This window comes from Cydia splendana, chromosome 23, assembly GCF_910591565.1.
Source record: "Cydia splendana chromosome 23, ilCydSple1.2, whole genome shotgun sequence".
Lineage (NCBI taxonomy): Eukaryota > Metazoa > Arthropoda > Insecta > Lepidoptera > Tortricidae > Cydia > Cydia splendana.
Genome location: NC_085982.1, coordinates 5291314 through 5316531, shown reverse-complemented (window position 1 = coordinate 5316531; position 25218 = coordinate 5291314). Strand labels below are relative to the sequence as shown.

General features: G+C 40.2%; 1 protein-coding gene across 1 annotated transcript in view; it reads right to left on the bottom strand.

The window, feature by feature from the left end:
- The window catches only part of LOC134801896 (sex peptide receptor), a 92117-nt gene that overhangs the window by 4944 nt on the left and 61955 nt on the right, over positions 1 to 25218 (bottom strand). The window contains exons 4-5 of the mRNA XM_063774548.1: positions 16616 to 16716; positions 961 to 1099 (exon numbers count right to left, since the gene is read on the bottom strand). Coding sequence (XP_063630618.1) covers positions 961 to 1099; positions 16616 to 16716 — 240 coding nt within the window. The remainder of the gene's footprint in view (positions 1 to 960; positions 1100 to 16615; positions 16717 to 25218) is intronic.

Genomic DNA, 25218 nt, shown 5'->3' with positions numbered 1-25218 from the left:
TAAACTTTGGCTACATACCCTGCACACATCTTCGTAGTGTCCACGCCAGACGGTGTGGTGAGGGATGAACTGCCGGTCGAAGAAGCGAGGCAGCTGGTGCAGGTCACTATGCCGATGTGTCTATCACAGACAGTTGGGACACTTAGGTACATGTAACTACTAAACCTTGGCTACATACCCTGCACACATCTTCGAAGTGACCACGCCAGACGGTGTGGTGAGGGATGAACTGGCGGTCGAAGAAGCGAGGCAGCTGGTGCATGTCACTATGCCGATGCGTCTATCACAGACAGTTGGGACCCTTAGGTACATGTAACTACTAAACCTTGGCGACATACCTTGCACACATCTTCGTAGTGTCCACGCCAGACGGTGTGGTGCGGGATGAACTGGCGGTCGAAGAAGCGAGGTAGCTGGTGCAGGTCACTATGCCGATGTGTCTATCACAGACAGTTGGGACTCTTAGATACATGATGCATTGCTGTTATTCCTCATTAGGGACATAGGGCTCGCAGAAGAATCCTCCATTTGTCACAATCTTGAGCGGCTACTTCCAGCTCTTTCCAGCGGATTCCATTTGAGCCAGCCTCTTTCACAACCGATCGCCTCCTCCTTAGATACATGTAACTACTAAACCCTGGCTACATACCCTGCACACGTCTTCGTAGTGTCCACGCCAGACGGTGTGGTGAGGGATGAACTGGCGGTCGAAGAAGCGAGGTAGCTGGTGCAGGTCACTATGCCGATGTGTCTATCACAGACAGTTGGGACTCTTAGATACATGATGCATTGCTGTTATTCCTCATTAGGGACATAGGGCTCGCAGAAGAATCCTCCATTTGTCACAATCTTGAGCGGCTACTTCCAGCTCTTTCCAGCGGATTCCAGTTGAGCCAGCCTCTTTCACAACCGATCGCCTCCTCCTTAGATACATGTAACTACTAAACCCTGGCTACATACCCTGCACACGTCTTCGTAGTGTCCACGCCAGACGGTGTGGTGAGGGATGAACTGGCGGTCGAAGAAGCGAGGAAGCTGGTGCAGGAACGCCGCTATGCCGATGTAGATCAGGCATTTCGTGACGCGCGGCATTGTGCACCTGTAACAAATTAAGGTTTGGTGTTATTTAGTTCCGCTCTTGACTCCACAGTCCACGTGGCTCTCTACACCGCCAAGGACAGAACCAGATGGAGAGAGATCGTGAGAGAGAAGGTGATTCAAAAGGGAGGTCACGACCCTCAATACTGAGGATTGAGACACAAGGAGGTTATTTAGTTACTATTGCTTATTAAATTTCGTTCGTGAATCGTGATCATGAGGTAGAGGAGATTTGTGGGTCAAACAGATCAGTGTGTTATGTCTTTCCTGTAGACATACACAAGAGTTAAGGGCTATAAAGGTTAATTTTCTTATTTAACCCTTATCCACGTGAAAAGGTCCTCTCTTTATTTAAAGAACTATGATAAAATCATTACTTACATGCCCACAAGCTGTTAACTATTGCCCACAGGAGAGAAAACTAGTGTGTTATCGCGAACAGCACATTTTTCTCTCCTGTGGGCAATAGTTAACAGCTTGTGGGCATGTAAGCAATGATTTTATCATAGTTCTCTAAATAAAAGGAGGACCTTTTCACGTGGATAAGGGTTAAATAAGAAAATTAACCTTTATAGCCCTTAACTCTTGTGTATGTCTACAGGAAAGACATAACACAGTGATCTGTTTGACCCTTGTAGGTGTTTTATTATCATTTAAACAGCGCTGACGAGTGTTCAACTCGCACAAAACCGTAGGTACTAACACATGGGAAAATCTTAAAATATTTTGTCAAACTCTATGAGAGTGAAAATGTTTTCCTTGCCTCTGTTCTTTAGCATATATTTTTGCGATGCCTAACATCTCAAGAAGGCTTCATGAAATATTATAGGTAACGAATTGAATTCCTGAAATATTTTATCAAGCGTTTCAGAATGACACGCGCCAGAATATTCTTGCTTATTACTTTCTTTTTTAAAGAGATAAGATGATAAGAAAATAGTACATTTCGATGCTAGTGCGGAAGGTATGTCATTACTTCACGAGTACCGAGATATCTTGCCACGAGCCGCAGGCGAGTGGGAAGACTCGGGACGAGTGAAGAATGACATTTCCGCACGTGTATCGAACGACGTTTTTTAATACAGTTGCGAAAAAATAAGTAAAACATTGTTAATCGTACACTAAACAAAAGTGGTAACAGTGACAGCTCGCTTAGACGTCGTCTTTAAGTATATTATATCTATGGGCGTTTGGCAGCTATTCCGTTCCATTCAGACACCTTATTAAGAACGGAATTTTCAATATTCAATATTAAAAAATAAACGTGTTATAATGATGAAGAGGTAAGTATTAAAATATGAAATATGTATATTTTTCATATTCTTACATTAACAGTAGGTTTTTATGCTGATTACGACGTTTAAAGGAAACTAATATTAACACTCATCAATAAGTAGTCGTGAATTGGAACAAGTATAAATTTAAAAAAATTGGAAAAGTAAAAAGCACTAGTTCGACATAACCAACTTTCCGCACGCTAAACAGCTACGTAAAGTAGCACTTTGTGAGCAACTGTATTAAAAAATAAGTTATCATTCAATAATCTGTTAAGGGTGCTTAAGGCCCACTTACAAAATACAATCTGAAAATCCAAACTTGTATTTACCTCATAAATAAAACATCAAATCAAGTGAAAAGAAGTGATTTATTCAAAGTCATAAATTGTTAGGTAACATTTAAATGTCAGATACTTTTACGATAAAATTTCACTGTATCGGCAGTAACGTGGGATTTTCTTGCAAATGTCTAGGTTTATAAATTTTATTCTTTTAATAGATTGTTTCCTCTTGGCGCGAATTTAAACGACGGAAAGAAATAAGGTTATCGGAGAAACAGAAAATTCAGGAATATTTAATGTAGGATGCGCGGATTGGAACGTAAGGAGTGAACGAGTGAGTGATAGAACGAACTGTTGAATTAACGATGTGTGAATGAGAGAGTATGACGCCGAGTGTCAGTGGGTGTAAAGTATAGATATGTCATGTTGCCAATTTCAAAGTTGATAAATTAAAGCTACTCCATGAAAACTATGCGTCTTTCATCATTTTAGTTCCTGAAAGTCTCTTTGAGCGCTTTATGTCTGCTGATGCTTGGCCGGCAGGGACCCAAGTCAGTGAATGGTTTCAACGTTCCACCGGGCGCGTACAACGAGGTCGACGCCACCCCGCCCCCGGCTGGAAAACTAACAAGGGTGACGAAGCCACTGTCGCGATCTCGCAAAGAGGGCCGACTTTCCTATGTTGTACGACCGAGTCACCAAGGTTGATTGGAGTGCCGTGCTGGCTGAAAAATGCGTAGACGGGGCGGTTGAGCAATTGTACTCATACTCATACTCATACTCATTTATTCATAAAGCCAATTTACATGTCAAATAAAATTAGAATTATACAGTTAAAATTGAGATCAAAAATTAAAATTAAACTTAAAATAATATGTACAATTATAATCGAAAATTAAAACAAAACTTACTCACATGTCGAATTACAATTAGAAAAAGTTTAAAATTAGATTGAGATCAAGAATAAAGATTGAAAATATAAAATTAAGATCAATATTAAAATTACAATTAATATTAAAAACAAACCGATTTACATGTCTAAATAATGTTGAGATCAAAATTTAAAATAGTTCAAAAACAAAAGTCAACAATTACATTTAAAATTAATATAATAGTAAATGTGATACGATTCTAAGATTAAAAATTACAATTTTAAATTAGTCAACAGAAATATTTAATGTCAAATGAGGTAAAATTAATATTATACATTTAATAAATAACAGTTTGTTACTGACTACAATGCGGCTCAGATACGCACTGACCCTGTATGTATCATGAACTCCCCATAGGTGTAGAACGGGTGATCGACGAGCCAGTTCTTTAAACGGTGCTTAAAGTTGCACAAACTTGGTGCGTCAATAACGTTTTGTGGCAGTTTATTATAGACAGTAGGTCCCATTACATGAGTTAATTTATTTGACTTCTTTAATTTCCTACTAATCCCTACAAGTTTCCTAGCATTACGCGTATTGTAATTTGACCCCATCTCTTTCGTTTTATAAGTGTCTAAGTTTCCTCTCACGTATATCGCTACCTGCATGATTACTATTGCAGGCAGTGTAAGAATGCCGAGTTTTTTAAAAAGCTCTTTGGCAGGGGTGTCAGCTGGCACTCTCGCAATGGTCCTGACGGCACGTTTCTGCAGGCGAAATGTGTACGCTTTATTGTACAGCTGTTTCGATGCATGCGTTCCCAAAAAGAGTCGTAGTAGGAAAGCTACCAGAGTATATCCAACCTGGTTCTCCGCAGACATAATCAAGGACCTAAAGAGGAAGGGTGATTTGCACAGGCAGTGGAAAGCCACCCGTGACTCATACGTATATGGTCTGTATTGCGAGCTTAGGGCTGATATAAAAAGAAGAGTTTCCGCAGCGTATGATGCCTACATCTATGATATTCAGCGACGCCTAAAAACGAACCCAAAATCCTTTTGGCAACATGTGTCGAACCTACGTAACAAGGGCGGATATGAGTCCAGTATTATTTGTGGGGACCGGATGTTCAGTGGACAAGCAGCGGCGGGGGCCTTTGCGGACTACTTCAGTAGTGTTTTCCTCTCCTGCGAGCCAAAGCTAAGTGCCGAATTAGCAGGAGCTATTGGCAGTGATCGTCACATAAGCATTTCTGGGTTTTCTGAGTGTGAGGTGGAACTCGGAGTTGATAAACTTAAACCGAAATGTGCGCTTGGACCGGACAATGTGCCCGCTTTTATAATTAAAGCCTTTAAATCCCAACTTTCGGGTCCTCTAGCCCATGTATTCAATCTAGCGCTCAAGTCTGGCACCTATCCTCATAGTTGGAAGACTTCGAGAGTGACACCAATCCTAAAGTCGGGTGAAAAGTCACGAGCCGAAAACTACCGTCCCATTGCCATCCTGAGCTCTTTCGCTAAGGTTTTCGAGAGTGTTTTGCACTCTAAACTGTACACTTTGGTGGATCCTTATTTAAGTGATGCGCAGCATGGGTTCAGAAAAGGCCGCTCTGTCAACACAAACCTTCTCTCGCTCGTCAACCACGTCTCGGATAAACTGGACGAAGGATGCCAAGTTGACGTTGCATACCTTGATTTCAGAAAAGCGTTTGACCAGGTTGACAACGATATCCTTTTAGAGAAGCTCTCCGCGATAGGTTTTGACCCATTACTCCTAAAATTATTTGCCAGCTACCTGAAAGATCGCAAACAATTCGTCAGGCTTGGTTGCTTCGACTCCGATCCGTACCCAACGAGATCTGGTGTTAGTCAGGGATCCTTGCTAGGGCCCTTTCTCTTCTCTATTATGGTGAATGATCTTTCGAGCTGTCTGGTTGATGGTAAACTTCTAATATATGCTGACGACATAAAAGTCGTGGTTGATATCAAAACCCCGTCAGATTGCCAATACATGCAGCGTAACCTGGATGCGATATATCGGTGGAGTGTTAAAAACCGCCTTTCTCTTAATGTGGCTAAGTGCCATGTCATGAGTTTCACTAGGGCTAAGCAAGGAATACTGTCGAACTACCTCATTGATTGCGAGTCTCTATCCCGCACCCATTCTATGAAGGACCTGGGGGTGCTCTTTGATCCAGGTCTTACTTTTCATGACCATATGCGGTCTCTGGTTACGGAAGGGTTTAAGCGCTTGGGGTTTGTTACACGTATCTGCAAAGACTTTACGCATGTAGGGGTCTTTAAAGTTTTGTACTCTGCTCTGGTACGATCCAAACTGGAAGCAAGCTCGTGCGTGTGGAGTCCTTACGAGACAACCTACATGCTAATGCTGGAGAAGGTTCAGAAACGTTTTCTGCGTACTCTCTTCAGGAAACTGTACGGGTACTATCCTTTTATGTATCCGACAGCGTACCTGCAGGGCACGCTAGGATACAACGCACTAGTGACGCGCAGACTGTTCGACCAGCTGATAACCGTGCTTCGTATCCTGCGTGGTTGCCTGGACTGCCCCGAGTTAGTTGGCGAGGCGTGTCGACTATTTGTCCCGGACGAGCGTACCCGGTTTCGTGCTGACCGGCTGCGTCTCTTCGCGGTCCCGCCTGCCCGCACGGTCTCGCGGCGCAACTCGCCCGTTTGCCGAGCGCTGAACACGCTCAATAAGCTCGGTGCTGTGCAACACTCCTGCGATTTGTTTGCGGACGGCTGGACGGTTATTGAGAAAGATTGTTTGAAAATATGCGAGTTACTAACCAAATGATTTAAATGTTTAAATTCGATCTATTGTATGACATGATCTGTATGTAATCGTTTTGTTTTATTTTGATTATTATTAGTATTATTTATAATTGAACTTAGGTATAAGAAATGTAATGACTTAGGCTAGTCCTGTAAAATTGCATTTTGCGTTAATAAATTGAAATTGAAATTGAAATTGTAAAAGGAATAGCAACACGCCATGGCCATGAATTGTAACCGGGCATTCGGGGAGACTGATTTTGGACGTACGACATGACGCTTTCTGGTTCTGTGTTTTTCCAAAAATATAAGTTTTTAAAGATATTATGAGTTGTTTGTGTTCGCCCGACCCACAATAATATTACTACAGAGGCCGGAAAATTTGACATGGCCGGTCATTAATTTTAACAGCCTAAGATACGTAAAAGATTTGCTGTAGCAAACGTGACGTAAGTATCTTAAACTTCGAGTCAGGCAGCTAGCCTAGTCGGTATTAATGACACTGGGTCACTAGTGTCATTACCGACTAGGCTAGTTGCCTACGAACCAGGAGGTCCTGGGTTCAAATCCCGATAAGGGTACTTACTTGTGTGTGAACACGAATATTTGTTCCTAGTTATGGATGTTGTCTATGTATGTAGGTAGGTATTTCGGCCGAACTAAATGGAAATGTTGTATGAAAATCCATTCTAATCTCAAAACTAAAGCGACCACCACATGATGTTTCGCAGCATATCCTTGTAAACGTAATAACGATATTTCTACATATATTCAACGAAAAATATTTTTCGGTCGAAACAATGTTCTAATTTTAGTTCAATGACTTGTATTCCAAATTCGTAATAAAAATTTAATCAAACTTTCTTTTCAATTTTGTGCGGACATTTCGCATCGAAATGAAACTTGGCAAAAACAAGGGACTAATATAAAACCTTCTAATTGCTTTACGTTATTAATAACAAAATCTTAAAATAAGTACTAAGTTCAAGTAAGTTTTCAATAAGAACAAGTCTCAAACAAGTTACCAAGTTGTTATAATTTAATTCTGATTGGGTATCTCAACGACAAAATATTGTGAATTAATTGTTAAACTTTTCGTACTCTGAAATGATAAACGAAATTAGCGTAAGGCCGTTTGTACACGTCCGTTGTTTTCAAAGGGTTTATTTTTGAGTTTCGGAGTGATTATTTCCAAAAGTATTCACTAAATGAAACCGTTTTTAGCAACCTTAGGCTTATTGAATGATTTGATCAAGACTTTTTTTCCCTAGTTGTACTTGTTTAGTGCTATATAATATAAATAACACAATTTTATTATATAACAGATAGAAATGTGAACAGTTAAACATACAAATTACTTATTAATTATTTATTACTGCACACATATTATTAACTTTATTGCATAAAAACAAAAATAATCTATATACAATGGCGGCCTTACTGCCTATTGGTATACTCGACCAGTCAAAAAAAAAACCTCCCATGGAAAATGGACCAGCCAACATGTATGAAAATGCCAAATTTTTTTTCGCGATTTCACGGATGGGCCCATAGTAAAGGTTGCTCAGTATAATCCCAAAACCGGCCTGGCAACGAGAATGCAGTTATTTTTTAGCCACCCTGTATAAAACACCACACACACTTACACTACACACACACACACACACGTACACCTTATAAAACAAAGTCCCCCGCCGCGTCTGTCTGTATTCCGAGCTCGCGATAATTTACAGATGTAGCGCATAATTGTTTTCCATCGTATTTTCTCGGAAACGTTCACCGTATTTGTCATGCTACTTCAGTCAACCTCAGTACTTGTAACGAGTCTGACTGAAATAGCAAGACACGTTTGTACGTTTCCGTGAAAATACGATGGAAAATCATTACGCACTACATCTGTATCTATATGTGTCTGGTTACAGATAACCTGTAAAAATGTTGTAGTTAATCATTAAATTTTTGTTTTTGTATACTGTTTTTTTAAATTATATTACCTACTTCTAGTTTTCTTTGTAGTTCAACATTTAAAGACTTTTTAAGTTTTTACATCTCTAAGAAATCGTAATACTTTAGTTTGAATTTGATAATTTTTGATGTGTTTTTTTTTGCTTGTATGTAAATTCCATGTTGACGTGTAAAAGTGCCCTTGTGGCCTATTTGCTGAATAAATGTTGATGTTTGATGTTTGATGTTTGATTAGATATCATATTCCTCTTAGCACTTGTTTCTAAAGCTATAAAGTATACGACAGATATAAACCGGTTTACACCCTTATCAAAAGGCAGGAATATTAAAAACGAATCAAACCCGGCCGACGGCTTACGTAAAATGGTTAATGGTCCAAGTGGGTTTAGCATAGCAATGAGTTTATCTTCCAGATTAATTTTGAGACTTCCTTCTTGTCTCTAGTTTCTTGGGTATTTCTTGGTTGTACCTAATATAAGTCCGCTTAGCGGCACTTGCACCATTCGACTAACCCGGGGTTAAGAGGTTAAACCGTTAAACCAGTGTCAAATTGTACTGGTAACCATGGTAACTCCAGGTTTAACCGGTTAACCCCGGGGTAGTGGAATGGTGCAAGTGGCGCTTAGCGTCAGTTGCACCATTCCACTAACCTGGGGTTAACCGGTTAAACCGTTAACCCAGAGTGAAATTGTACTGGTAACCATGGTAACTCCAGGTTTAACCGGGTTAATGAATGGTGCAAGTGGCCCTTAGGGTATATATTCCGAAAGGTATATTGGGGGCGATCAGTAATTACTTGAGGTGTTTTTGAGGAGTTTTGGCACCACCTCCCCTTCTGGTGAGATGTTGTGCGACAAATTCCACAAAGCCTCGGTCCCCTCTCCCACCCGTCGCGATTTCGGGGTTGGTCCCATAGTAAAAGTTGCTCAGTATTGAGTATAGTATAATCCCAAAACCTCCCTGGCAACGGGAATGCACTTATTTTTTGGCCACCTTGTATGTTATTTAGAGTTCCGTAGTAAAGTTTGTACCTAATATGTTATCGGTGGAACTCTATTTAGGAGAACACTAATTTGTCTTACTACTGATCAATTTGTTTATTTTATGTTGTACAGTCGCCATCAGATATATCGGAGCGGCCAAGGTGTTCACAATATCTGAACACGCGCTCTAACGCCCTGACAATAGAGGCGTGTTCCGATATTTGTGAGCACCTTGGCCGCTCCGATATATCTGATGGCGACTGTACATACCTACCTAACCGTACATTATATCACATTATACACGGTGTGGCCTGTAACACGAGCAAATAATTAAAACATAAATTGTACTCCTCAAACGGTGACACTTTTGCTCAACAACTTTTAAAAATTATGAAGTATTTAGACTCCCTATTTTTCATACAAAATAAATATTATCTTCAATGGACGCCATCGCCACGCCATATCATTGTGATTGACGTTGCTTGTCACGCCTTAAACATAACACACACACACAGTGTGAATTTTAATTCTTTTGTGCTGAGCGTTCCGACTGAACATCTAGCGACCTTCACCAAGGAGGAGTTTTGGCCGAAGGGTGTCAAGTTCCGGCGGTTCCGCGGCCGGCTCCCTGACACTGCGGGGTTGCGAACTGCATCGCAGCCATAATTGTGTTTTTAGTTTTAAGATATATTTTGTAATAATATGTATGCTAGTTTTAAGGTATTTATCTATGGGCCAATAGTTGCCTGAAAATAAATGTTTTCATTCATTCATTCATTCATAACAAAATTCGCAATACATTGCGTCTTAGAATAAACTTTAAAGTGTATTAAAAATCAAACCACAATTTATTTTTAAAAGTTGCTCAACAAATGTTGGTCAGTATGAGGAGTACACTAGTACAGCCTACTGTTAAATTTTTTGCTCATATATTACAGGCCACATCCGGTATATTGCAATAAAAAAATATAAAACCATAATTAAGAATTCTTCTTTACGGAGAAAAATCTCCAAAAAACCTTTATAAAAACCGTGAAAGAAACATGTTGAAATTCATTTTTCAAGGGAAAACCGTGTCACATATGACCCAACCTGTCACATATGACCCGAGCTGTGTCACATACGACCCAAAGGCTTACGAGAATCCGTGTTGACAGCTTAAGGGCCTAATCCTGATGATTTCCTAACCGTTTGTAATTCCGAAGGCAAAGGCATGCGATTTAAGTTCCGTCCTAATTTATGCAGGCAGACTACTTGTTATATAGACTCCGCAATGAAGCAATTACAATGTCACCAAGGCCGTCTTAAACTATGCTAGCTAGGGCCCTTGGATACAAAAGAATTAGGGGCCCTTTTGGAAAGTAAAGAAAGCAAATTAAACTAACATTTTTCTAATATGATCTTCTATTTATTATGGTAATCAAATGTAGTGTTCTAGTGTTACCTTCTGTCCTTCGGGGCCCCCCGAGGATGGGGGCCCTAGGCACGGGCCCCGTGTGCCCTTATGGTAAAGACAATATTGGTGGTCACCACACGTGCTTTCACTTGTTTGTTAAATGTTACAGCACAACATTTACTAAATTTTAAGGAATAAAAGTAGTTTTAAAATAAATTTTTTAATACACAATTTATTATTTATTTATAATTTATGAAAGTTTGTAACTTGTAATATAACTGCATTGTAAAAAAAAGCCAATGTTTAGCTCCTGTTGTTTGAAAAGTATTTTTAAACAAATTTATTTTATTTTATTTTGACATCAATCGCAATGCATCTTACTCCGCCGATTTGAAATTACAAGCCAAATTAGTACGAGTTTTTTTAAATGAGATCAAATATGAAGGTCTAATACACAGACAAATAATAAATGATACACTACAGATAATAAATGTGGACGGACATAAAATTAATTGCTCTCCCTGTAAATGTAGTGTGTCGTGTATGTCTCCCTGTATGTAGTGTGTGAAGCAGTAGTAGTAGTAGTAAACACTTTATTGCACAAAATAAGTAATAACACAGAGAGAAAACAGTAAATGTGTACAAAGGCGAACTTATCCCGTTAAGGGATCCTCTACTACTAATGTACCTGTATAATTTGGTAACCGCGTTTGGGAACGCCAAAAAGTGGTGACCGCGAGTATGCTTTGTCTAGTAGGCAAGTGATCAATATTTATGCCGCCTCTTTATTAGCGCCAGGAAAAGCAAGGGCCGCCTGTTTACAGCTGTCTTGTAAGTCTTGTAACGTAAACTTAATTCTGAACAGTCGTGGGGGTCGATTCTGGGCATTTCTATTTAAGGTTGTAGTACCCACCTTGCATTTTAGATTTTTGAATTTTTATATTATTTCCACTCAGATGAAGAATCACGAGCTCTTTCGATCCTAATACAAGAAAAAAAGTGTCCCGAAAATTTCATGCAAATTTTTGTCGTCCGTTTTGTTACGGTTGTATTGAAATCCGTAACCAAACGGACCAAAAGTTTTGGGACACGTTTTTTCTCAGGAAAAATGGAAAAGCTCGTGATTCTGAGTAGAAATAATATAAAATTTCCAATTCTAACACAAAAAAATTTGGTACAACTTTCTAATAGAAATGCCCTCCTGATTTAAGAATTTGATAAGGGTAGTAACCTTGTGATGTGCGCATGTGGTGCTTATTGACTCGACTCTCATTGCATTTCGCGTGCACAAATTGGTTAGTCAAATCGGCCTCGTATGAGCGCTCTAGGAAAAGAAATCTGCGGGATTGTACCTACATGCGGGGCTATATATGGATATTTCTGACGTTCGACGGGTAAAGGTACCTTATGGCGGCTGGCGCTTGTGTCGTATAGCACCGCAATAGTATTGGAGCGGCATTAATAATGGCGTAAGCGCCAACTGCCATAAGGTACATTTATCCATGGGACGTCGCATTTTTCCTCGTAACGTCCAACGCGATTACACTGTCAATTCCCTTGATAAATTGCGCTGCTGTCGTCGCCGTATTGCTGTCATTCATTCTTTTAAAATGATGGCTTCAGCCCAGTGGGACTATTTCGCCAGCATCAAGGTATTGGGAGCTTTAAATACTACTAAAATTATACGGGTAGTACAAGACAGTGTACGGTGATTTTATTGGCTCTTGTAAAGCGATAGCTGGACTTTACAAGTAGCACGTGGACTACCGGCTGTCGACTCCACAATGGTGGTTAAACGCGCTTCAAGATTAATTCTCTATTCACTGCACACTACCACATTAGTTTACGGTATAATAAGCTATCGATATTACACTTTAAACAATATTAATGGGCAAAAACAAAGGAATTATAAGGAGGCGCTGTCACTCATTTTATCAAGCAGATTGACGGTGTCTACAGCGTCTACGCCCGTTGTCCAACTTCTGCAACGCTGCTGCAGCCGCATTCAAAATGTAAATCTAACAATAGGGTATTTGACTACTAGTCAAATTAGTTTCTTTTTTAGAGCTGTCAAAACGATTTTGCTATTATGGAATTTATATGAAACACTAGCATGTGAGGTCACAATCAAATTACCTACTCTTTATAGTTTTATACGGATTTTAAAATATAAATTGTGTCTAAAAATAACTGCTGTCTACGTTTCTCTATTAATCTTCTGGTGCTTCATTTCATGCATGGTGTAAAGTCATTTTATTTTAAATACAGTCAAATACTCTATTTTGCATTTTGTAAGTTGCAGGAAGGTAGAGTCCGTCTCCGGTAACTTTGCACAAAATGGACATGAATGGAAACTATTGTGAACCGTGTTCATTTTTTACATTTCCGTGGTTGCGGCAATCTTATTTGACACACGGATGACACGGATGGTTAATATTAATAATCCAATGGGGGTTGCAGTTTAACAGCTGTAGTGAACGTCACGAAATCGCGGACAGAAGCGCGTACTTCCTCATCATCATATCAGCCTTTTATCGCCCACTCCTGAGCATAGGCCTCTTTTCAAGTACGCCACTTGTCCCGGTCCTGAGCCAATCTCATCCAGAAGTGACTCGCAATCTTCCGAATGTCCACCCAACGAGCCAACGGACGCGAGGCACTCCTTTCGTACCTACTTCTTCTTTCGTTCTTAAGTGGTTGTAGGCGAGTACTTAAATCATCAATATCATCATCTTCCTCGCGTTATCCCGGCATTTTGCCACGGCTCATGGGAGCCTGGGGTCCGCTTGGCAACTAATCCCTAGAATTAGCGTAAGCACTAGTTTTTACGAAAGCGACTGCCATCTGACCTTTCAACGCAGAAGGGAAACTAGGCCTTGTTGGGATTAGTGCGGTTTCCTCTCGTTTTCCTTCACCGAAAAGCGACCGGTAAATATCAAGTGAAGATGAGACGAGTACTTAAATAGAGCGAAGTAAAACTACCTATTATGTAGTTACTTTTTCTCCGGTAACTTTATAGTAGCTAGTATTTCAGCTGAAATTTACGATCGCAATAAAATGCGGCCAAATAAAATATCAGCGTTACATCCTGTTTATTGCGGCTTGTTTATGGACACGCAACTGGTGAATGACGTCACCGACGGCATAGAGAAAAAAATACATAGAGTGCTCACTCCATATTACATTAGTTTTAGTAGCAAAACGACTATTATTTCCGTAGTCGACATCTAGCATCGAGTAGCGGAATTATCAGTACTGCTACGTGACAATAGATGTTGCAACGACCGTAAAGTCTAAGGCTCGACAATTTTCAGCTAATATTATAACCGGATTAACCGGAAATCTATTTACAACTCCTTCTGCTTTTAATATTAGTTGTAAATTGTTGTTCAATACAATTTTCGTGAGTCGCGATACTAGAGCATTCTAGTATCAAGTAGCGGTACCTACTGATAATTCCGCTACTCGATGCTAGATGTCGACTGCGAAAATAATAGTCGTTTTGGTACCTAAATGATGTATGGAGTGAGCACTCTATTCTTACTATATTTCTCTATGCCGACGGACAAGATTTCTTTACGGAGAAATTCAGTACAGAGTGTTTAATAGTAGTTTATGTGACTGTTACATAATGCCTAATTATGTACAGTTAGATATACTGCTTTATCTACACATATATGGGGAGTTATCTATGAAAAGGGACCTTATTGTCGATGGCGCTTACGCCATTATTAACGATGCTCCGATATAAAACAATGCCGCGCGACGCTATGCGGCGTAAGTGCCGTCGACAATAAGGTCCCTTTTCATAGATAATGCCCCATAAAGTATAAGCTCTCTATGGTGTTTCAGGAACCGCATGATACGACCGCCATTACGGCATTTGATAGTCAAGAAAACGTCGCCTCGATTGATCCCAGAGAGGAAAATTGGGACTATGTTTGAATGGAGAAGTGGTCATGTCACTTCGTCCCCTTTTGTTTAAAAAAAAAAAAGATGACTCACGTTAGACCGGGCCTTTTCTATGACATGACAGGCGATCACGTGATGCTTTCTAAAACGATTGGTCGGAAGCTCCGGCCTGGACACGGCTCGCTCTAACGTGAGTCATCCTTAAGTCTGCGATAAATACATATGGCATATATCCCATTGCTGGTGCCACCTCAGAATTTAACCCTCTTTAATATTGATATGAATGACATTTCAACCGGAAGCAAAAAAAAACTAAAAGAGTGAGCGGAATTTTTTTTTACAATTCCTGGGATGGAGCCAACTCGGATTACACTAATTTAGAACCAAATGAAGATATTAAAAGACGATTTGCAGCTTGCTTTGATACGGTTTTTTTTATCTAATTTGACTGGCCTAAGCTTGCATCAAATATTAAATTTCTTATAAATCATAAATAATAAGGGAATTCCTATTATTTAAGGCAGGTAATTACCGGGTATTATGTTATGACCGCATACACATTTCAACCCTGACATTTGGGCAGTCATACACGGAATATTTCAGAAATACCGCTAGCGTTCCATTCCTGTGGAATTCCCTAAATATATCACATTATGGCGGCATACCTGAGACAATACATGCTTATGTATCTGGCAAACATCCTTGGAGCGGATTGTGAATGGAAAATTTTATACTAATGAGAAAATATTATACGGATAAATGGCGGTTTGCGCTTACGCTATTATTAACGTCGCTCTAATACTATTGCGGTGCTATGCTACATAAGCGCCAGCCGCCATAAGGTACCTTTTCCTGTGGAACGTCACATAGTTTGTCATTTAAGGCCCACTTACACGGCGCAAGAACTTACATGCAATATTCAATACATTACTACAGGCAGAGTACAAGAATTCAGTCGAACGCCCAAATATCGCAATGTAACGAAAATCCCATGCATGTTCTGGATCCGTCTAAATAGGACTTTATCAAACGAGCGAGCGAAGCGAAGCAAAGTTCTTACATTCAACTTTCACATGTGACTACCCACAACTTGACATTTCGAAGACCCGTTATGATTTTTGATTGTTAGTTCCGAGATAACTTGAGTAAAGTTTTTAAGATCTAAATTTGTCAAGATTGAAAAGGCGGGTTAATGAACGAAATTCTTCGCGGACGCTAGCCTTACTTTGGGGCATTATCTATGAAAAGGGACCTTATTGTCGATGGCGCTTATGCCGCATAGCGTCGCGCAGCAATGTATTTATATCGGAGCATCGTTAATGGCGTAAGCGCCATCGACAATAAGGTCCCTTTTCATAGATAACGTCACAATTATATTAATAAAGCGGTATAAATAAGATAATTACCAGGTCCTCGCTACAGGCGCGTGGCATACGTACATGTATCGCTGTACGGCCAGCGCTAGTGTCAGCTAGATGCTCGCTGTGTGGAACATAGCTGGGATGTGCTGTCTAAGGTAAGATGATATTTACCAGGTCCTCGCTACAGGCGCGTGGCATACGTAGATGTATCGCTGTACGGCCAGCGCTAGTGTCAGCCAGATGCTCGCCGTGTGGAACATAGCTGGGATGTGCTGTCTAAGGTAAGATGATATTTACCAGGTCCTCGCTACAGGCGCGTGGCATACGTAGATGTATCGCTGTACGGCCAGCGCTAGTGTCAGCCAGATGCTCGCCGTGTGGAACATAGCTGGGATGTGCTGTCTAAGGTAAGATGATATTTACCAGGTCCTCGCTACAGGCGCGTGGCATACGTAGATGTATCGCTGTACGGCCAGCGCTAGTGTCAGCCAGATGCTCGCCGTGTGGAACATAGCTGGGATGTGCTGTCTAAGGTAAGATGATATTTACCAGGTCCTCGCTACAGGCGCGTGGCAGACGTAGATGTATCGCTGTACGGCCAGCGCTAGTGTCAGCCAGATGCTCGCCGTGTGGAACATAGCTGGGATGTGCTGTCTAAGGTAAGATGATATTTACCAGGTCCTCGCTACAGGCGCGTGGCATACGTAGATGTATCGCTGTACGGCCAGCGCTAGTGTCAGCCAGATGCTCGCCGTGTGGAACATAGCTGGGATGACCTGCGAACAACGAAGGTTTAGGCATTAGAATTAGGTACATTCAATTTATTATAAATATTATACATTATTACATTATTAGTTGTGTTAAACATTATAATCCAGTAACTTTGTCGAATTTTGTAATCTGGCTCTTTTGCGTAAAATCCGGTAGTACGGTAATTAGCTGTACTTACGCGAAACGATTAATTAAATAAGAGACAGGACGCCGCCCGCCGCAGGGGTGACAGAGGTCACACAACAGATGTAGTGCATATTTATTTTCTATCGTATTTTCTCGGAAACGTTCGTAGTTGTAATGCTACTTCAGTCGAACTCAGTACTTTTTGTTCCGAGACTGACTGAAATAGGAAGACAGGACAGCAAGACAATACGATGAGACATAATTATGCACTAGAGGTACACACGCTCGCTGTACGTATTCAACACACAAGACACAAGAGCAGCCGATGCAACGGAGCCACGCCACGCCGCAATAGTGTTTAGTTTTAAGTTTATAAAATACATAGAAGTATGTTAGTTTGTAAGGTATTTGTAATATGGGCCTTGTTGCCTGATTTAAATTTCTAATTAAATACATAAATAAATAAATATTCGCGTGTAGCGAGTGTTTGGCTCAACGATGTATAATAGTAACATTTAAGTTAAATGATTTAACTAACCATCGGTGAACCATATTCCTTTGAAATAATGTTTAATACTTTTCAAACCGGTCGATAGTACAGTCAGCTGCAGAGAGAGGTGGCCCCCCCCTGCAAATAAATGTCTATGCAGGGGGGTCACCTCTCTCTGCAGCTGATTGTACATTCGTAAAAAATGGACTTTTTAATCCGCTTCGAGCGTTCTGCCTCCATTTTGAAGAGATAAACGTGTAATTCGGATTTATTAGGTCGATCATAAAAATTTACGCTCCAGGGGACAGGCTTTGGGCTCAATTGTTATCTGAAGTCTGTCAAAAATGGGTTTGAATTAGTAGCATTTAATCTCAGTACAATGAAACGTTTCTTTTGGCGCCTACAAAATTGTGTTGAATTCGGACCGCGGATTGTTTTTAAAGCTGTACTTTATAAGAAATTATTTAGAAATTATGCCTAGCTTATAACCATTGAGTTATTATTATTATGGAGATGCCATACCAAAAAATGAAGTCGCAATTACAACCACGCGACTAAAACGTCGTAAGCGCCGTAAAATTCATGGGCGCTTACGCGTTTAGGTCGCGACATTCACGCTCCGCTTCTATAGTTTTTTGATGTCAAAACAACATCAACTCATGGCGCAAATACTGATTCTCTGTGTCGGTTCTAAAATAGTTCAATGTCTATTAACACAGTGATTGTTGTCGGTTTGTGCGTCAGTGTTACCAATAAACATTGCCTACTGTGGCATCTCCTCTGTCACTGTCAATGTCAAACGTTGTGCTACAATATCCTACAGATGTAGTGCATAATCATCATGTTCCATCGTATTTTCACGGAAACGTACGAACGTGTCTTGCTATTTCAGTCAGTCTCGGTACAAAAAGTCAAGAGCTTGCTTAAGTAGCATGACAAATACGAACATTTCCGAGAAAATACGATGGATAATAATTATGCACTACATATGTAACATAGTGCGTAACATAGCTTAACATTCGGCCCAATTCGAACTTTAAAATACGTCAATTAATAGATCTAGAAACGATATCGATTAGATATGTCAGTGTCAAATGTGACGTTTCTTCAAACAAAAATGTCACTTTTAACACTGACACATCTAATCCATATCGTTTCTAGATCTATTAATTGACGTATCTTAAAGTTCGAATCGGGCAGATTAGTACTTAGAGTGTGGGTTTCTAGATAGAGTCAGACCAAAAAAAGTCTGCAGCGGATTTGATAGCCCACGCAGTGCAAGTGTCATTTATACATCATAATTTCATGGAAGTTTGACGTTTAAAATAACACTTTCACTGCGTGGGCTATCAAATCCGCTGCAGACTATTCTTGGTCTGACTCTAGTCCATTTCACAATAAATAGCTCGCCGTCAGAATATGACAGCCTAGCCCTAGACCGACCTCAATCAATCAAGTTTAGATCTTATCGCTGAATCAATAGACTCCAATTCACCTTGTCAACCGTCTTCAACGGATATTGGCAGTTGACAGCCGGTATACTGTTTGAATTTGGAATCGTTATCATTTTAAATGACGACAGGGAACTTACATTTAAAAATGAAGAGCGTAATTCTATTAATACTATTATGTACCTACCTATAATAAAAATACGCTTCGCTCGTCGCAGTGGCGTAGCTAGCATGGGTGGCACCCGGTGCGGAAATTGTGGGTGTCACCCCAAAATTCAATCAAAATTGTAAAATATATTTAAAAAGAGTAATTGTAATTTATCTTAAATAGCTCAGGATTTACTCCATCGCTTTCATTTTGCGAATTTTTATAGGTGGCACTACTGATGTTTGCGGTCGGGTGTCACCCCTAAATGGGTGACACCCGGGGCGGACCGCCCCCGCCGCCCCCCCCTAGCTACGCCACTGGCTCGTCGTATAGGTATCTGTTTGTGTTCGGTAAAAAGATCATGCATAGCCAAATTTTATGGTGTACAGTCCTTAGAATTGCTGATAATAACTAAGTACAGTCGCCATCAGATATATCGGAGCGGCCAAGGTGTTCACAATATCTGAACACGCGCTCTAACGCCCTGACAATAGAGGCGTGTTCCGATATTTGTGAGCACCTTGGCCGCTCCGATATATCTGATGGCGACTGTACATATTAGTAGTTTGTGTTACAAGGGATCAAAATGATATATTTCCGTCAAGGGCGTACATTGAATCCTGAATGAAGCGATGGATTCTACAATCTACGTTCCTCACTGAGCGTAATAATTAGGGATTCAAGTGTTAACGCCCAAGACGAAATAATTTTGATACCGTGTGACACATACTGCTTTTCACATCAACTATGAGGAAAATAAAAAAATCTTAGTGTTGACACAATTATTGTTTCAAAATATTATTCAAGCTAAAAAAAAATGCAAAAAATAACAAAAACAGTGTTCTAGAACAGAAAAGTGCCACTTTGATCCCCCTAGCAGGGAGGAAAAGTGCCACTTTGATCCCTCCTAGCGGGGAAGAAAAAGCCTTTTTCCGAGTAGGTGATGTGAAAAATATACCGGGTGTGGCCTGTAACATGAGCAAAAAATTAAACTGTAGGCTGTACTCCTCATACTGACCAACATTTGTTCAGCGACTTTTAAAAATAACTTGTGGTTTGATTTTTATTATACTTTAAAGTTTATTCTAAGACGCAATGTATTGCGAATTTTGGTATGTTTAAGGCGTGACAAGCAACGTCAATCACAATAATATGGCGTGGCGATGGCGTCCATTGAAGATAATATTTATTTTGTATGAAAAATAGGGAGTCTAAATACTTCATAATTTTTAAAAGTTGTTGAACAAAAGTGTCACCGTTTGAGGAGTACAATCTATGTTTTAATTCTTTGCTCATGTTACAGGCCACACCGTGTATAGTACACACACACTGCGGGGTTGCGTAATGCATCGCAGCCATAATGTGATTTGTATTGTTTAGTTTTTAAAATATATTTTTATAATATGTACCTATGCTAGTTTTATAATATGTATGTATATGTATAATATATAGTGCGATATAAGTGCGAAATTACGATACATTACGATACAAGTGCGAAAAATAGAGTGGCGATAAATTCCCTCCCTTCGGTCGTGTTTTAAATCGACACGAGTTGCGAATTACCTATTCGCACATGTACCGTACACCGTTTTACAGTACTTAACGCCCTTTGAATTTACGACACAGTCACGTAATGTGCCAATAGGGGATATTACTGCAATGTCCTGCCGCCAGAGTGCAGCACTACCGACTCAGTAAATTCATAGACTAACTTATACATACTGTGCCTTAAACTGTTTTTTGACAAGTTTCCACAGACAATAAAATATGACATCAAATAATTGATGCATCAAGGAGGTTTGTTAACAAGGGCCTACCGGTAAACGCGAAAATCTAAATTTAGTTATCTGCCTCATATTCGCTCGAATATGCAAGAGTGATAGAGAGATTAGATAACGAAATTTGGATTTTCTTGTTTCGCGGTAGGCCATGTGATTGACGTGTGTCAATGTGGTTTGTTTACTGTATGTGCCACAAAGGTGCCACCTACAGCAGAGCTTTGCCTAATATTCCCTATTATAACACTAGTATCAAAACAGCCAGGAAACTGCTATGCATGCACATGAGAAAGGTAATTTCCAAGCAAACAAGGTGCAGTTTCAATATCGTAGTATACAAACTTACAAAGGCGCGCGTCAACAATTAAAGTACAGTCAGGAGCAGAAGTTTTTAAGCGGGCGAGGTGTTCAAAATTACCTTGACACGCTCTTATTCTCTTAACAATAAAGTCGCATCACGATTATTTTGAACACCTCGCCTGCTTAGCAACTTCTGCTGCTGACTACCTACGCTCGATTGCCCCGAGCTCCGAGCGTCATTAAACAGATTGCATAATATTACGTTAGCAGATACGCCATTCTTTATAAAGAAAAACCGGACAAGTGCGAGTCGGACTCGCCCATCGAGGGTTCCGTACTTTTTAGTATTTGTTGTTATAGCGGCAACTGAAATACATCATCTATGAAAATTTCAACTGTCTAGATCACTGTTCATGAGTTACAGCCTGGTGACAGACAGACTGACTGACGGACAGACAGACAATCAACAAGTCTTAGTAATAGGTAGGGTCCCGTTTTTACCTTTTGGGTAGGGAATCCTAAAAAACTTATAAACCGACTACGGATTTGTTTCTGGAAAAAACCTCTTTCAAAGTCAGCTACAATGTCAAGCCTATGTCACTCGCGTTGTACAAATGAATCAATCAATAGTATTTACACCTCATAGCTCATTCTCTAAATTCTGTCAGCAGTTTTGACGCTACTGAGGAACACTGCATAAATATGTACTCAGACATCACTAAACCTTATAAAACAAAGTCCCCCGCCGCGTCTGTCTGTGTGTTTGTATTATGTTCGCGATAAACTCAAAAACTACTGAACGGATTTTCATGCGGTTTTCACCTACCAATAGAGTGATTCTTGAGGCAGGATTAGGTGTATAATTTGTTAAGATTTTGTGTAACCCCATGCGAAGCCGGGGCGGGTCGCTAGTACATACATATAATACAGTACAATATTCTTTATTGTACAGCTCACACAATTTACAATACAAGTACATGTAGAGAAACATACAAAAACAATAAGGTACAGGTATCAATAGGCAGTCTTATCACTAAAGAGCGATCTCTTCCAGACAACCTTTGGGTAGTGGTTAATATGTATGGTACGTAGGTTATAGTAGGTAGGTGCAAAGATAAATATAAAAAATGTTTATCACTAAAATATTTCATCGTCAGCATATTTTTTTTGTTTGCCGCATGTTTGCAGCATGTTTGCCGACGCGCATGTGGACGGATTTTATGCCACGCTCTCAAGCGCTGCGCCGCGACGCTCCGCAGGGTGCGTGACAGCCGCCACAGTCTCCTGGTCGTGGCCGATAGGTGGGACAGTGGCCTGATAAAGCACTGGTCTCACCTACATCTAAGTTTAAGTCCTAAGATAGTTATTTAAGTTGTAAGTTTAATGTAATAGTATACTAACAAATTATGGACCCAAACTGTAGTTTGAAATAAATGCATTTTATTTTTTATTTTATTTATTTATTGCGTATTAGATAAAAAAGTGCTGAGCTCACGGTACTTGCTGACCTAAATATATACATAACTGAGTGTGGCGTATCTCACTATTACGAGTATGTAGTCTATGACATGCGTTACAACGTTTAACGTGTACGTTGCCCGTAGCCAACTTTGCCAATTATGCACTCCCTTCTGACTCCGTGGGTTCTCATTACATTCATGTTAGTGTAAATACATATACTAGCAAAAAGCAGAGCTTTGTAAGGGCTCGCGGAGTTTTTCTACCTAGACATACCGGACCGCGACTTTGATCCAATTCAAACCCGAGCTCCACTAGGTCCTGTCAGGGTTCACCATCAGCTATCTTGGGTACTGGTCTACCCCAGTGGTCACATGACGAGTCGGATATCCAAAACAGCGTGTGTCTATATATGTTGCACCAAACCCGAGCTCCACTAGGTACTGCTAGGTTTCAGCATCAGCTCTATCTTGGGTACTACTCTCCTAAGTGCTCATCAAGATGAGTCGGATGACCAAAACATAATGTGCCTTTGTTGCACCAATCCTGAGTTCCACTAGAAACTGCCAGGGTTCTGGGTCATTTTGTTAAACTGCACACCGACGTTGCAATTGGCGTGCAGTCGGCGTGCAGTTCCCATACAAGTTGCAGTCGTGTATCGGCCCTAAGTCACTGAAGTTTGTATTAATATTATGCTTATATTTATTTATAATTTTAGCAGTTCCAAGCAATAGTAACACTAAAGGCGCCATTCATTAATTACGTAAGACAATTTTTGACAGTTTTTGACCCCCTCCCTCCCCTATGTAAGATATATTAAGAATAGGTTGACCCTATATTACCATATATTACGTAAGAATCTAAAGGAAAAAATGAGTACAGGTTTGGTCTGTTTTAGTGTTTATTATTCAAAAAAATATTTGTATGAATGTTAATTTGTGTACAAAGGTACTTGAGCTCGTTTAAGCTTACTCTGCACCGTGTTTGATAGCATAGTGTGGAAGTATTATTATTATTTTAAATTACTTTCATAGAAATTAAAAAAAAAACGCATCTTTGTGATCTTACGCCAGAACTATGAAAACCCCCTTGTAAGAAAAAATAAGATATGTTCGACCCCGCTCCACCCCAAAATTGTCTTACGTAATAAATGTACGGCGCCAAAACTGTTTCTCGAACTGAAAATGCTCGATTTAAGTTTGCTAACACAACATGACTGATCAGTTCAACAGCGTCACAAAACATACGAGTAAACTGACCTCCGCAGTGAATAATATACCTACAGCAAGATTGATTGTTCTAGTAGGTATTCACAGAAACTTAATTGCGGAATCGGGAATCAAACCAAGCGAAGCGAGGTGGGTCTGAATCCAAAAATTTAACCCACTTTTGTATTCATCGTTGTTAATGGCGTAAGCAGCATCGACATTATTGAAATTGAAAACACCACATAGGTATCGTTGTCTGAGTACCCACAACACAAGCCTTCTTGAGCTTACTGTGGGGCTTAGTCAATTTGTATAAGAATGTCCAATATTTATTTATTTATTTACTACTAACAGTCCTCTAACAGTAACCTCGTAACCAGTAACCTCGTAACCAGTAACCTCGGCTGGGCGGAGCTGGAGGAGGCCGCGCTGGACCGCGAAGAATGGAAATCCCTTCTGAGAGCCCTATACGATACAATACAATACCATTTATTTCTCTCATATAAGCTTACAGTAGGTAGTTTACCAATTCGCTTACACGGTAAATAGAACATATGACACATTAACAAATTATAAATTCAAAGAAGTAAAACACAAATACAGTGAAAACAAAACAAATAGAAATATAGAGCAGATAGGAAAACAAATACAAATAGCGGCATAGCCTTAAACAAAGGTAAAAATTTAATATTAACTACCAAGTTCGGTATGGTTTAGAGCAGACAATCATGGTGGCTTTGATAAATTTCCCCAACCTGTCAGTGAATAAGTCGGCAACCGGGACCTGGGGGCCGATTTTTGAATTTCGACCGCTCGATTTCGTGTATTTCGTACATTAATATCTCCAGTACCCGGCACTTAAATTCTACTAATAGAATTGAAAACGAGTGGTCAATACCACTCGATTCCCAATTTCTATTGCTCGTATTTAAAAAAATTACATTTCGCTGTTTTCCACCGAATTCCGAGTGACGAAATCGAACGCTCGAAATTCAAAAATCGGCCCCCTGGGTGAGTATATTATTTATTAGAGAGATGGCTCGGGCGGTGGGCGCGTTTGCGGCATACGAGTACACAGTGCGTGTCTCAGGGCTCGCCAGGAGGCGCCGGCAACGCGCGCCACCAGTACTCGTACCTTCCAAACGGAAGCTCGGCGTGGGAACTACTAGACCCACCCGGCCCAAAATAGTGGGATTGTCGATCCCGCCATGAATCAGGGAATGGTAATGCACTATTAACATCAGTTTTCGTCTGAGCTCCAAAGTACCGAGGCCTACCATTCCCAGGACAAAGCGGGATGGAAAGAGGTATGGATAGTATCCATAAGTCCGTTTATAAACGTACCTAGCGAATTTTCGTTGAACTCGCTCAAGCATGAGCCCATACTTTGTTTCGTGCGGGTCCTATGTCCCTGATGAGGGATAACAGGATATCCTCATCATCACTACTTACAGTACTAACGCCATCTGTTAGAGAAATGAATAATTAACATTATCACGAATGTTGATTCATTATTTTGCCAACAGATGGCGCTAGTAGTAATACAAA